The sequence below is a fragment of the Aspergillus brasiliensis genome (genome assembly GCF_001889945.1).
Source record: "Aspergillus brasiliensis CBS 101740 unplaced genomic scaffold ASPBRscaffold_22, whole genome shotgun sequence".
In the NCBI taxonomy this organism is placed as follows: domain Eukaryota; kingdom Fungi; phylum Ascomycota; class Eurotiomycetes; order Eurotiales; family Aspergillaceae; genus Aspergillus; species Aspergillus brasiliensis.
The window spans coordinates 994-13611 of record NW_027137463.1 but is presented as its reverse complement, the minus strand read 5'-3'; the positions used below and the strand labels follow the sequence as shown (position 1 = coordinate 13611).

The window sequence follows — 12618 nt, the reverse complement described above, 5'->3', positions numbered from 1 at the left end:
TAAGAACATGTAAGAAGTTATGAAGAAAAAATCACTGCCTGTACAAAAGATTGAGTGGCATCCAGAAGAGGCTTTAATCTCTCACAACAAAGCCCGTCATTTAGATCTGTTCTTCGAGAATATCATATGGCGAAGAGATTAATCAGTCACAGATATCAGGGTCTATGCATCCCCGTAGTCAGACGAGTGATCAGTACCAGTAGTGTGCTTTCAGTTTATTATTCATTTATTCTTTCAAGTTGTAGTCGGGATCTGCTTGCCTAATCGAATAATTAGATACCTTGTCAAGTACCAACATTCTCGGGGTAAGTTCCACCGAATCTGCTAGGGAGAATGGTCGTGATGGCCGACATTTAAACTATATATTCAGTCTCTGATTAGATTTTTACTATATATATTACTTGTAGAGTGTGGAGGTCTCAGACAGCTTTCTGATATGAAATAGAGTATGCCTTATTACTAGAATCCTAATGTATTCTAAAAACTTGATGCTGCTGCCGGTGCCGAAGTCGAAAATACCGTTGGAATGAAAGCCATCTACCAGCAAATCAGTGAACTCAACGGATTTCGTCGAAGCTCCATCGAAACTGATCTCGAGAGTGACAGAGCAAAACTATACACGAGAGCCGCCAAGATACGTCGTCACGAAAAAGCGGAATTCATCAAGAACTGGTGGAAGTCTTGCTACGATAATACCACCGAGCGGCGGATCTGTATTCCCATATAAGATAGCGCTTTTAGACTTTGAATATCTCAACAATCCCTCTACCCTAGTAGCCTCACGTGCAAGACTTATACTCTATATACATAACGAAAGAGGGTATCCTTTGTAGCACAAAAATTATTCCATAGTAATGTCAAACATATAAGTAAGTCTTATAATACAACGTAATCAATGACCCAAGCTATTTACATCTGATAACTATTTGGAAATTGGTATATTACCTTTCACAGACTTAAAATAAAATTTCCAAAACCATGATAAAGTATTAAAGCGACACTGAAATAGTTGAGGAATCTCAAGTCAAGAAACTGCCAATTCATACGGGAATGCGAATCCGCCGCTCGATGGTATCCGCCGTTCGGCAGTTGAATACGTTATATCTATCTACTTTACGCATAATGTATAGATGCTTGGTAATGACACATACTAGCTGTGTTGAGTTTAATATACCTTGCGCTGAATTTGACGGTTTCCCTGAGCTCTTGGAAGGGCAGCTTCATTCCGCAGATCACTGTATACACTACGAAGCAAGTCGGAGTCATGTAATGTGGTGGACTCTTGACTAGTGAGCGCTAGCCACAGTTCTGGTGCACGCCATACTCTATATAGTATTTCCCGACAAGTAGTCTAAGCACTGGGAAGAATTAAACCATGAGAGCCAACGGATCCTACTCACCTTAAATGCAACAAGTCTGTTTCTAGCGCGAACCCGGTCGCGAGAATAGGTGCTTTGTGCCCGACGAGGACTATTCCATGATGCACCTCCATATCACGACAACCAACCATATTGCCGATGTCCGCGATAGCACGCTGCAGGAAAACTGGTAGTTGCCTCTTACTAGTGTACAGCAATGCCTTCGGAAAACAACCTTTCATGACCGGGATGCATACCCGGGAAAAAAAAAAAAAAAAAAAGGATCAGCTGCTAGGCCTCTTTGCCGTTTTGTGGCTGAGGGTGGGGACAAATCCTATGTTACCTGTTCCATAACTCTGATCCAAACACAAGTGGCCCCCAGCCAAAGCTGAGCTACGATATCATCCGTCAATCTCACCCTCTTCCGGGCTCTCTGAATTGACTACGATGGTGGTTGCCTAAGAATGCTCTTCATTTGTCTTTCCGCTCCTACACAAAACAAAGAGCGCCTGTGAGAATACTGGGCTATAAAGCGTCGTGTTATTCGAGTCTATGCTGAACTAGCCAGACTGGCAGCACATTCCATCGCGAATCCAAAACAACGAGCATACCACCCTTGCGACCAATGGCTCAATTCCATGCAATGAGGGGCGCCTCTGACCAAGCTTCCATCAACACGTGAGCTCTTCTTGAATGCCTGCACGCAGACCTCTAGTTCACCTTCATCGGCAACAAAGAAGGGGTCATTATCCACAAGAGAAAACATAACCGGAACTGACACCTGCGCGGCCCACTTTTCTTTCCAAACCGGCAGCCAGAGAGCAGGGAACTGGACTATTTCCGGGAGCGGCGACACCGCATTAAGACGCTCACACAGCTCCAAAACCTCAGGAACGGTGGTCCCTGGTTTGAACATGATGGCGTCTTTTTTGTCTGGAGGGAACAGCACATGGTCGGCGTCTATAGTTATGAAGGCAGGGGGGGAAGACTTCATAAAAGACGACTGTGTATTGCCCATGCCGCTGGCAATCAGCCCAGAAAGGGGATATGACGGTGCGTTGTCTTCCGCATGCAGAGCGGCGGCTATAATTCCTCCCATCACCCCCAGGCTGTGGGACAGGAGAACAATAGAGTGGCATTGGTTTGGTGCGCCAATCTCGGACCAGAGGGCAGGGAGAATATAGCGATGCAGCCAGATGCCAGTTTCCTGGTAAAAATCGGATCCCTCCGGAACGGGCAATATTGAACTTGTGCCCCCATAGGACGGTCGATCGATGGACACAAAAGGGACTCCAAAGGCCTCACTCGCTAACGAAGCTGAGTACTTGGGAATGCCATCGAAGTATTGGCTGTCATAGCATCCCCCATGTAGAGCAACGATCAGAGGACGGTGTTTGGCACAGGATGCTGATAGAGGCGGAACGAAGTGAACGCCGGTCACGACGCCGTCATTGGACAGTTTGAATTGAAAGGGCGGCATGACGTTCGAGGACACTTCGTGACCGAATTTCGAAAACGAATAAGGGTGGCACAATAATGGTCTCGCGAGAGAGTTTTTATTTGAACTGAGCTGGACGACGAGAAGCGGGTTCTTGAGGTACTCCGTAGCCCAGGCCAATTTTACATGATGGAAATCATAAACTACATGTGGGTCTGGACGGGAATAACGGACTTTTGACTGCCACCAAAACCTATCTTGGTCCGCCATATCCATTGCGACTGACTGGCCCTTCCTGCAAGATTTCAAAGCAGAATTGACTTCCTCGAGACCTTGGACATGGCAAAGGAGTCTCGGATTTTTAGACGACCAAGCTATTTTAACTCCGGGCCTAAAAGTAATCCGAGTGGAGCTCCGCCCCGTATTGGGACCCGGAGAAGGCGAATTTCATTCGTCCTGTCTGTCGACTGTCTAAAGTCTAAACCCTAGTCGGACATGGTGGGAAGCGGCAATTAGGGCGGCATTTTCTTATTGTTCTATTGGTTGAACCGTGTTGTTTGACAACTCTTTTTTTGTTAAGGCTTCCAACTAAGTCAGAACTCAAAACAAACCTTCTTAATCAGCTCGGCCTCTCGGTTGGCCGAAGACCGCGAGGTCAGGACTACGGAAGTTCAAGAAGACTGACAGTTAGTCACAGTTCGGAGGAATCATCGCAAAAAGAGACGAGAGATCGGAAATACATCAGAGGATATTCAGAATCAAGCAAGACATTTTTTTACATTATATATAGCAAGTCGCGAAATATTGGGTTCTCTGCACTCTGTGCTTCAAAACATTTAGATTGAACAGTCAAAAAAATCTTGGTACTCAAAAAAGCCTCTCTGACCCGAAGCCCTTAACTACACATCATGTCATCTCTCGCAACAACCATCCCCCCCAATCACTCGGGATACACCGGGCTCAATTTCAGCTTCCCGAGCACCACAGCCCCCGAGCGCTTCGATATACATGTTGATCAGGAGTTTGTCGAGTATACCTTGCGAAAGGTGCGTGATTACCGCCCCTCGCTGGTCTCCTCCCTGTCCTGGACGATCCAAGGCCCTCCAATGGGGGCTATCGTAGGCCTGGCAGATTATTGGGCCAAGGACTACGATTGGAGGAGAGCCGAGAAGCAGATGAACGAGCAGTTTGCACACTACGCTACCACCGTTCCTGGAAACGGCGAGTACTCGGCGTCAATCCCCCTTCATTTTGTCCATGAGAGATCTGACGACGACGCGGCCACCCCGCTGCTTCTTATTCATGGTTGGGCCTCTACCCACCTTGAATGGTCCCGCGTCCTGAAACCTCTGGCCCAACATGGGGACAAAGCGTTCCACGTCGTTGCGATTGACTTGCCCGGATTCGGATTCAGTCCGGCAGCAAGACAGCCTGGCCTCCGCGCAAGGGAGATGGGCAGGGCCTTTGATGCGCTCATGAAACAACTAGGCTATGAAAAGTATGGCATCGTCACGAGTGACCTTGGCTGGCTGATTGGCATGTGGATGGTGGAAGATGTCCGCGATAGTATTATCGGGCACTTCACTGATTTTTTCTTGGTTCCCCCGAGCGAGTCTGATTTTGCCCGGCAAGCCCGGAATGAGACCACCGAAGAGGAAAATCAGTTCATGGTAACTGCAGGCGAATGGTTCGCGAAACATGCATCGTACGCTACGGTGATGAATCAAAAGCCGGCCGCTATATCTTTGGCCTTTACGGACAGCCCAGTCGGATTTGCGGGTTGGCTATGGGATCTCAAATACGGAAGTAGCGACGGATTTTCGTATGAATACGATGAACTCATCACGGACACAATGTTGCAGTGGATACAGCCACCGTACGGCTCTATCCAAGTCTATTCGGATATGAATCAGGTGGGTTGTTTGACCTGAGAATTTGGAGATAATCAATACTAACAACGTAAACCATTGATAGCCCGATATCCTAATGCTTCCCAGATCGAATGTTCCAACTGGGGTCACGCAATGGGGAGGTCGGAATGGGCCATTCCATTCACTTGCCAATTGGCCTTTAACGGTATGTCTTATCATTTCACTGGGCATTAAACTCCTCGCTAATCATCCTCAGCCACGGAACTGGGTCGAACGAATGGCTCCAGTAGCGTATTTTAAGAGATATGATTTTGGCGGTCATTGGCCGGCTGTTTCTCATCCTGATATATGGGCAAGCGACGTGCGCGAATTCTTTTCTCTATTATAGAAAATCCAGATATAGTGTCTAAACTACTAGTATTATGGAAGATGGGCACTCGTTATTCGGTATTTGACCACCCACGTTCTTTATAAAGTGACAGGCGTCTTCCCAGTTGTTTGGCCCTCAACGATCCAAGTAATGCCAAGTTCGATTTAAATGTAGTAGAGCCTGGGTCTCTCAGAACCCCACTTGTCTCGATTTTAGACCGCATCAATGCTCTCCCCATTTCAAATATTGACCTGTTTCTTTCGGAAGGACACCGATGATTATTCTATTTGGTCTGGTGTACCCGGAGACAATGAACATTTGGTTCTGAGCCGGGGTTTTCTCCTTCCCAAGACTATATCCCCATCACACATGTCGGGAATTATCAGTCGTCGGTGGTGAATCTCCAGCCAGCCGAGATAGGACGCTGAACTAAGTCTCATTTGATTGGCCGGTTGGAACTCTGGGGCAGTGCTGGATTTATAAGCATTAGACATTGACGGATTGCCCAGATCATTCTCTACTAGATCAGTAATCTCGTTGGAAATAGCTAGAACTTGGAAGACGACTCTTAGTCTTGGCCTGTAAGGCGCGGGAGTGTACAGAGTACGTTTTCCACAAAAGCACAAAAGTCAAGGTGCATAGGCGATGCGCGTTCCAGGCGAGTATTGGATTCGTAACCTTAACCTTGATCGAATGCGTTTGAGAGAGGGTATGCTAGAACAACTTCCTGTGAAACCTAAGATGATACTATTCTTTGACGATATACTGCCAACACTAGACACAGCACCCAAGCTTCTCCTGGCCCCCTTACCATTTTCTTGAGGTGTATCTTTCTCCCCTGTCCACAAAAAAGAGATCTACCACGGCACCTCCTTTCCATCGTACTGATTCAAGCCGGGCGCATTCTCCCACCCAGGCACATGAATATTGAAGAACCGGCCATTCCCTTCCTGGCCAGTGCCATGAAGAATATCCAGTACAGATGTAACGCCAACGTCCACTGGAAGATCAGCATTCTCGCTTCCCAAATCTGTTTTCAACCACTGGGTTTCGTTCAGTGTCAGCTACTCCGAGTAATTGTAGGCTCTATTGGGAAACGTACCCCAGGGCTGACACAGAACACTGTGAATCCTTCCTTCTCCAATTCATTGGCGTAGACCACCGTAAGCATGTTCAAAGCAGCCTTTGTGATCTTGTAAGAAGGGGTTGCCACATGGCGATTAACTGATTGTTTAGAAATGGAGCCAAGCGTTGTAGAGCTTGGAATTTTTGAGTTTCTTTAGTCTGTTGCTCCCTGTAGCCAAGGGAGGGTATAGAAGCGAACGGACTTACATGTTCAGAATTTTTTTCTCCGTTCCCTTTCTCATCAGGGGCAAGGCAGCCCGTGTAAGGTTGTGTACCCCGTGGACATTAATGCGGAATGCATCTTCCAAATCGTCCCTGAGCGCAAATTGATTGAGTCAGTAATTAGGGGTAGTTAACTACCAGGTGGACGACGGGCTAGGTTATCTCGAAATAAAAGAGGAACAGGGTAAAAAAAAAAAAAAAAAAAGAAAAGGATAAAGAGGCGTACATCTCTTCAATCGGCCCATTACTCATCACACCGGCGTTGTTGATGAGTACATCCAATCCTCTACCATCCAGCTTTGATTTGATGGTATCCACAGCATTCTTGATGCTGGCTTGGTCCGTCACATCAAGGGGCACATATACAATGCGCTCCTGGTGTTGTCCTAAGAGTTCCTGGAATTTCGGGTTATTGCAGGATCGGGCAGATGCAAAGATAAGAGCATCGTCCTCCGAAGTAGCCAGTTGACGTGTCAACTCGAGTCCGATTCCTCGAGAACATCCGGTGACCAGGTAGGAACGCATCGTACTGTCCAGATGGAAGTCTTAGCAGCAGAGGGAAATCAAAAGGCCGACTGGAATTGTTCGAATGTCATGGATGTTGACCTGGGGCCTGTTCATGTCTAACAGAGTTACTACTTAACTATTTCAATGGGGATCGATTATGTGGGACCCCCCCCCCCCCTTTTAGCGGAAGTAAGCTGATCCCTAACCTCCGGTATTTCCGTGCTGATATTTTGGTTCGAAAGAATGGAGACTCTTATGGTTAAGGGCCTTGTAACCATTCAAGATACCGGATGCCCAAGGATGCCCTAGGCAGGGCGTCCCAGTATGAACTAGACTGGAAAAACTACTCGGAATACCAGATAAAAATGCTGACCGCGGTTAATCAGAGGCCTGAGGGTTGAATTGCCTATTTGGCTGCGTAGCCTTCGATGATCCGAAGTATCCGAATGCAACACCATAGGCAATCTGTCACGGCCAATGTGTGTGTGTGTATGCGTGTGTTATTCCCATGATATACTTAGTAAGCATTCACGTCTTCTCAAAGCTACCTACGATAGAGGGCTCGATGCTTGAGATACGACCAATTTCCGCTGTAGCAGAGCGGAGGAGATGATCGTGGATAGAATCCCTTAATAATCTTACCCTACACGCCCTGCAAGAGTTGTTACGTACAAGATGATCTTGGGCTGTGACGCAGTACATTCGCCCCCCACCGGCGGTACGTACACCAAATGACAAATCGCAATTGGACAAATCGCCACTCTCTTGAAAACCCTACCTCTACCAACGGATCGGATGGGCCTGACCGCGACTTTCTAGTCGAGGCCACTCAAAATTGGTTGGCTAGTGAGTATATGAACTTTTTGCAGACTCACCACTATCAGACCTTAGGACTTATCTATGCAGTTGGAATTTAGCAAGACCATAAGTATACGAGCATTGAAGGGACTGGCGTATTATTGTTTATGTCATGATTGAGTGGTCATGGCAGACGGCCTCTTTATGTTGGCCGTCCACGAATCATTCAAATCACTTTGATCAGACCATCTATCTACGGGTGTGGCCTTTCGGGCAACGTATTGGTCTCATGCGGTGGCTTATATGTAAGATGAACCTATGGTTGGGTTTCAATCTACCTGATTCGATTCGGAATAAATCCCTGTATACGATGCTGACTACTTGATCGAGTCTCAAATTCACAACGACATCCGCCACGTTCTTCTATTGCGTGAAGACTAAAGGATCAACAACGTGCACTAGCCAAATCAGACCACTAGTAACGTCCAATGGGTTTCGGTTGGCTGACCCAATCGAAATTCCCCTGAACTTTGGTCAACCACACATCCTGTGGCACGGAAGCACCCCGAGAAGGCTCTTCACCAAAGATCATCGTACCACTCAAGAAACTATGTGGAAAGCCGTAATCGAACGGATATGCAGACTCAATTTCCTGAACTTCCTGTTCAGTCAAGTGCACTTTCAATCCTGCAATGCTTCCTCGAATGTGGTCCATTTTCCTCGCGCCCACAATGGGGAAGACATAGGGTGCCTTGGCAAAAACGTAGGCTAGAGCCACGTCAACGAGCTGCACCCCTTTCTTAGCGGCGAGGACCTCCAAGGCCTTGGATATTCTTTTATCATGCTCAGAAAGCGGGATGTAGTTGCGGCCAGGATTGGACTTCTCGCGCTCCTTGAAGCCTTTCTCCGTTTGGAAACGGCCCTGGTTGAGAACGCCGTAGGGAGCGATGCCCATCCCTTCACTTAAGCACATCGGAATGATGTCACGTTCAAAGTCACGCAGCGAAGCGTTCCACATGCCTTGATAAACAACGAAGGGACGGAGACCAGCCATGCGAGCATACTGATTTGCCTTAGTGACCACCCAAGCTGGAGCATCTGAAATGCCCAGGTAATGAACCTTGCCAGCGACAACGAGGTCATTAAGGGACTGCATGACTTCTTCCACAGATGCCGTAAAATCCCAGAAGTGGACATACAGAATGTCCACATAAGTCGTCTGGAGTCGGCTCAACGAATGCTCCAGGGAAAGCTTCATTGATTTCGTGCCATTGCCGGCGTAATTCGAACGGATAATGTTCTCCCCAGAGCGACCCATATTAGAATACTTCGTAGCCAAGACCATGTCATCGCGGTTTTTTCTCAGCGCCATCCACTCCCCGATCCATTCTTCAGACTGGCCATTCTGGTAGACATTGGCAGTGTCGAGAAAGTTGCCGCCTTGCGAATAGAAGTAGTCGAGGATAGCGAACGCTTCCTCTTTCGTGCATTCACCGTATCGCTCTTTCTGCCGTTCGCCGAAGGTCATTGTCCCAAGACAAAGGGGTGAGACGCGGACTGAGGCTGAAGGTGCCAGCTGGCGGTGCCGAGCCAAAAGACTCTCAGATGAGATTTTGACGGAGGCCATAGTCACTTTGGGGTAAAAAAAAAAAAAAAAAAAAAAAAAAAAAAAAAAAAAAAAAAAAAGATAAACAGATCGTGGGTTTGTACACCAGACACACTATGCATGAACGCGGCGACAAGCTCTACATTGGCAAGTATTTATCCCTAGAGCTCTAGACCTAAAGCTTGCAAGGTCCGAATGCCATGGTAGAGCCAGCTGGGCCCCATTCGGAACATGAGACTAGTTCATCTCCTAACTCCGTGTTGGAGTGTCGCTAAAATCCCGCTTGCTTCAAGTCATGGGATAAGTCGCTATGGGTGACCTGCAGGATGTTCATGACGGCAGCAAATCATGACGCATGCTGTTTTCTGAAGGATTGAGCAGAATGAGCATGCATGCATGGACCTGGAGGATTTTTCGCTCTCTATTGCAACAACACTCGTCCGTCAAACTTCGGATTGCAGTCCTCCTTATTTCCGGATTACAGTCGACGTGTCAAGCGGTATAGCTCAAAGAAAAGGCCCTAGAACTCTGTTCTGAATTAACTAGTCTTTAGATTTCATAGCTTAGTTTAGAGTATGTTCTACAAAGTCCTGAACTCCGGATCCGGCGGGCTCGACGCCGCAGTCGTCATTCGCCCGTCGGATTTAATGAGCAGCCGGGGCCCACTGTAAGCTTGCATCCATGGTTGCCTTGAAGATAGTCATCACTTTGTCAGTTGATATGGTTCCACCTTGGCCAACTAACCTAATAGGCTGAGTGAAGGGTTGAACCTAGTAGTAGCTCGCCGATGTTATGTGACCGACTTGTATTTTGCTACGTCAGTAATAAAGCCGTGGGTATAGTATGTCCCCACAGTAATACGGTAATCCAGAGAGCCTGCGATTGGCTATGGTGGAGATCTAAGCTCCGGCCATCACGGAGATAACAACTTCTCTCGGGTTTGGGGGTAACTATAGTTATCTAGTTAGTTAGTTAGTTACAAGTGTGTAGATGACTAAACAGACATATCGACCCCATGCCTGTCTATAAAGAATCTTGGGCTTGCAAATATAGAGAAAATACAGCAGCCGAGTTTCACCTCACATTCGAAACGCTGATTGACAATGGTATCGTATCTCATCACAGGGGCTTCTCGTGGCTTAGGCCTGGGTCTCGTTCGTTCTTTGGCGACCAAACCCGCCACCGACGTGTCCATTATCTATGCAGCCGCTCGGACTCAGACGGATGCATTGCAGCAGTTGAGCAACGATGCTCCTGGGCGTGTAGTAGTCGTTCCACTCGACGTTGACTCCGAGGAAAGCATCAAGCGCGCTGTCGAGCACATAGAGCATTCCCAGGGAGACAAGGGACTGGATGTGCTTATCAACGTGGCTGCTATCATGACCCATTTTCCGCAGGGTATTACGACGATGTAAGTATATCAAATTGGAAGGAATACTCTGACTGCTCAGCCGTGCTAAGGTCTCATAAGGGACGATTTGAATTATGTCTTCAACACGAACGTGACTGGGGTGCATCATGTCACGCGCTCCTTTCTTCCTCTTTTGATGAAGGGTAGCCTGAGAAAAGTCATTAACTAGTAAGGCGCAAATCGCTCTTCGCTTAAGTGTATCAAGTCTCTAATCTGGGGAAAAAGTTCATCGGGCCTTGGATCCATAGGGCATGCATCTGCTCGGGCAACCCAAGACTCCCCGTCGTACAAAGTATCCAAGGCAGCTCTTAATATGCTGACTGTGCAGTATGCGTTGTCTTATGCAAATAAGGGTTTCACCTTCATTGTCTTATCCCCAGGTGTAAGCGATTTTCCCCTTAGTTACCGTCCGGCGGGAATGCTGACCAGAAGTTTAGTGGGTAAAGACGGACCTCGGGGGTGATGATGCAGATATCGACATCGATACGAGCACCAACGCAGTTCTGGATCTGATATCTCGTGTGGGGAGGAAGGACAATGGCAAATTCTTCAATATTCGTGTGCCTGCGTTCGATCATCGTCCAGCACCCTTCCAATACGCCGGCGAAGAAATCCCCTGGTAAGAGTAAGGGGCAATTCCCAGTCCTTTCCATAAAGGAGTGTCATTCAGATGTCTATATGTATATTAAATAGCCAATAGACAGTTCCAAACATACGACATCATTTGTTGCCTTACGAAATATCGTGAATTCGTCACTTCGTGTCAAGAGATAGCCTATGCTTATACAAAGGGTTTGAGGGATAGCGGGATGAGAAGGCTTCCCCAGCTATGTTCACGTCCGACCCTCATCGAACCCACGAAGAAATATCCCCTTTGCAGTGGACCATCACAGAAACCGCAAGATTGGGCGTTCACCTCTCTTTCCCCGCCACCTGTTGGTGCTCTGCAAAATTTCAGGACAACCGAGAATCACCCAACCCCATTTCTTGATAAATCCCTCCGTCACTTCCCAATTTGATGGATCGTACGGTTCTCCCCAGACTAGTAGCATATTGTCCACTGCATCGGGGTTCCAGAAGCCCAAAATATCCAAGCAGAACTCATGTTTACTGTAGCGACCTTGCCTCGACAGAAGATTATCGCGAACTTTGGGAAATGGGAAAAAATCGAGCCATGGGTGGTGTGGAACAGAGCGCTGATACAAAGTCGGCCGCAAGGACGGTGGGATCGTTGCCACAGTCTGCGTAACTGGCACCGGACCGTGTAGGTTGAACGGGGATAGAATGTTTAGCTCACAAATCCCATCCGCGACTAAACCTAAGGAGGAAATATTGTCTAGGAAGGCGCGGTATACGTTGGCTTTGGTGAGGGAGAATAGGTGATCAACACGCGGACAGCCCAAATGGTAGCTATGAAAAGCAGCCACTGCGAATCGCTGAAGAAGCTGCCCCTCTGTTTGCTGGGAAGAATGCTGCTTCTTTGTTATGGATAGATGAGCAGGCGATGGCTTCGTCGTGAGCTGGACTGCCTCACCACACCTGCGTTTCCCTTATTTATGGATCACCAGAGATTAGTTCCAGGTCTACACGAATTTTTGTAAATCAAGCCAAGTGTCTCACTGTACTCCCGCTGATTTATCCTATTCTGTCGGCGCCGTCGCTCAGCTCGATCTAGGACTCTAGACCAGTCATCTTTATCCGCTAGTCCCTGACATTGAGGGAAATCAGTACTATGCGGCTGAACAACAGACGTTGGTCCCCCCATTTTATTCGGATGCAATTGGTTGAGGTATGGAATAATGCATCCAAAATAGTATACAAGGAAACTGAATGGGAAACGAAACCCAGGAGCGAGACCGAGGTTTTGCTTGCTTGGCCTGAGTTGCTGACAAATCCATAGTGAATGACGTCA

The 12618-nt window shown here is 47.6% G+C and overlaps 6 protein-coding genes across 6 annotated transcripts; 2 read left to right on the top strand and 4 right to left on the bottom strand.

Moving 5' to 3' along the window:
- Positions 1-1908: 1908 nt before the first annotated feature.
- ASPBRDRAFT_59869 (uncharacterized protein) lies at positions 1909-2838 on the bottom strand (the record flags this gene model as incomplete). Its single annotated transcript, XM_067628123.1, has 1 exon — positions 1909-2838. One exon carries the CDS (start codon positions 2836-2838, stop codon positions 1909-1911), a length of 930 nt encoding a protein of 309 aa, XP_067473439.1.
- Positions 2839-3704: 866 nt separating this feature from the next.
- On the top strand, positions 3705-5055 carry ASPBRDRAFT_138561 (epoxide hydrolase family protein; the record flags this gene model as incomplete). The annotated part of the gene is made up of 3 exons (XM_067619006.1): positions 3705-4709; positions 4771-4872; positions 4924-5055. 3 exons carry the CDS (start codon positions 3705-3707, stop codon positions 5053-5055), a joined length of 1239 nt encoding a protein of 412 aa, XP_067473438.1.
- An 839-nt stretch (positions 5056-5894) lies between these two features.
- ASPBRDRAFT_138373 (SDR family oxidoreductase) lies at positions 5895-6909 on the bottom strand (the record flags this gene model as incomplete). The annotated part of the gene is made up of 4 exons (XM_067618990.1): positions 5895-6080; positions 6140-6296; positions 6370-6477; positions 6611-6909. 4 exons carry the CDS (start codon positions 6907-6909, stop codon positions 5895-5897), a joined length of 750 nt encoding a protein of 249 aa, XP_067473437.1.
- Positions 6910-8164: 1255 nt separating this feature from the next.
- Positions 8165-9348, bottom strand: ASPBRDRAFT_188910 (uncharacterized protein; the record flags this gene model as incomplete). Its single annotated transcript, XM_067620140.1, has 1 exon — positions 8165-9348. Exon 1 carries the CDS (start codon positions 9314-9316, stop codon positions 8165-8167), a length of 1152 nt encoding a protein of 383 aa, XP_067473436.1. The 5' UTR covers positions 9317-9348.
- A 1050-nt stretch (positions 9349-10398) lies between these two features.
- ASPBRDRAFT_138548 (uncharacterized protein) lies at positions 10399-11329 on the top strand (the record flags this gene model as incomplete). Its single annotated transcript, XM_067619005.1, has 4 exons — positions 10399-10706; positions 10767-10874; positions 10932-11088; positions 11144-11329. 4 exons carry the CDS (start codon positions 10399-10401, stop codon positions 11327-11329), a joined length of 759 nt encoding a protein of 252 aa, XP_067473435.1.
- Positions 11330-11593: 264 nt separating this feature from the next.
- On the bottom strand, positions 11594-12142 carry ASPBRDRAFT_138530 (DUF3425 domain-containing protein; the record flags this gene model as incomplete). Its single annotated transcript, XM_067619003.1, has 1 exon — positions 11594-12142. A coding segment is annotated over one exon (549 nt), but the record flags the coding sequence as incomplete, so codon positions are not given.
- Between the last annotated feature and the right edge of the window lie 476 nt (positions 12143-12618).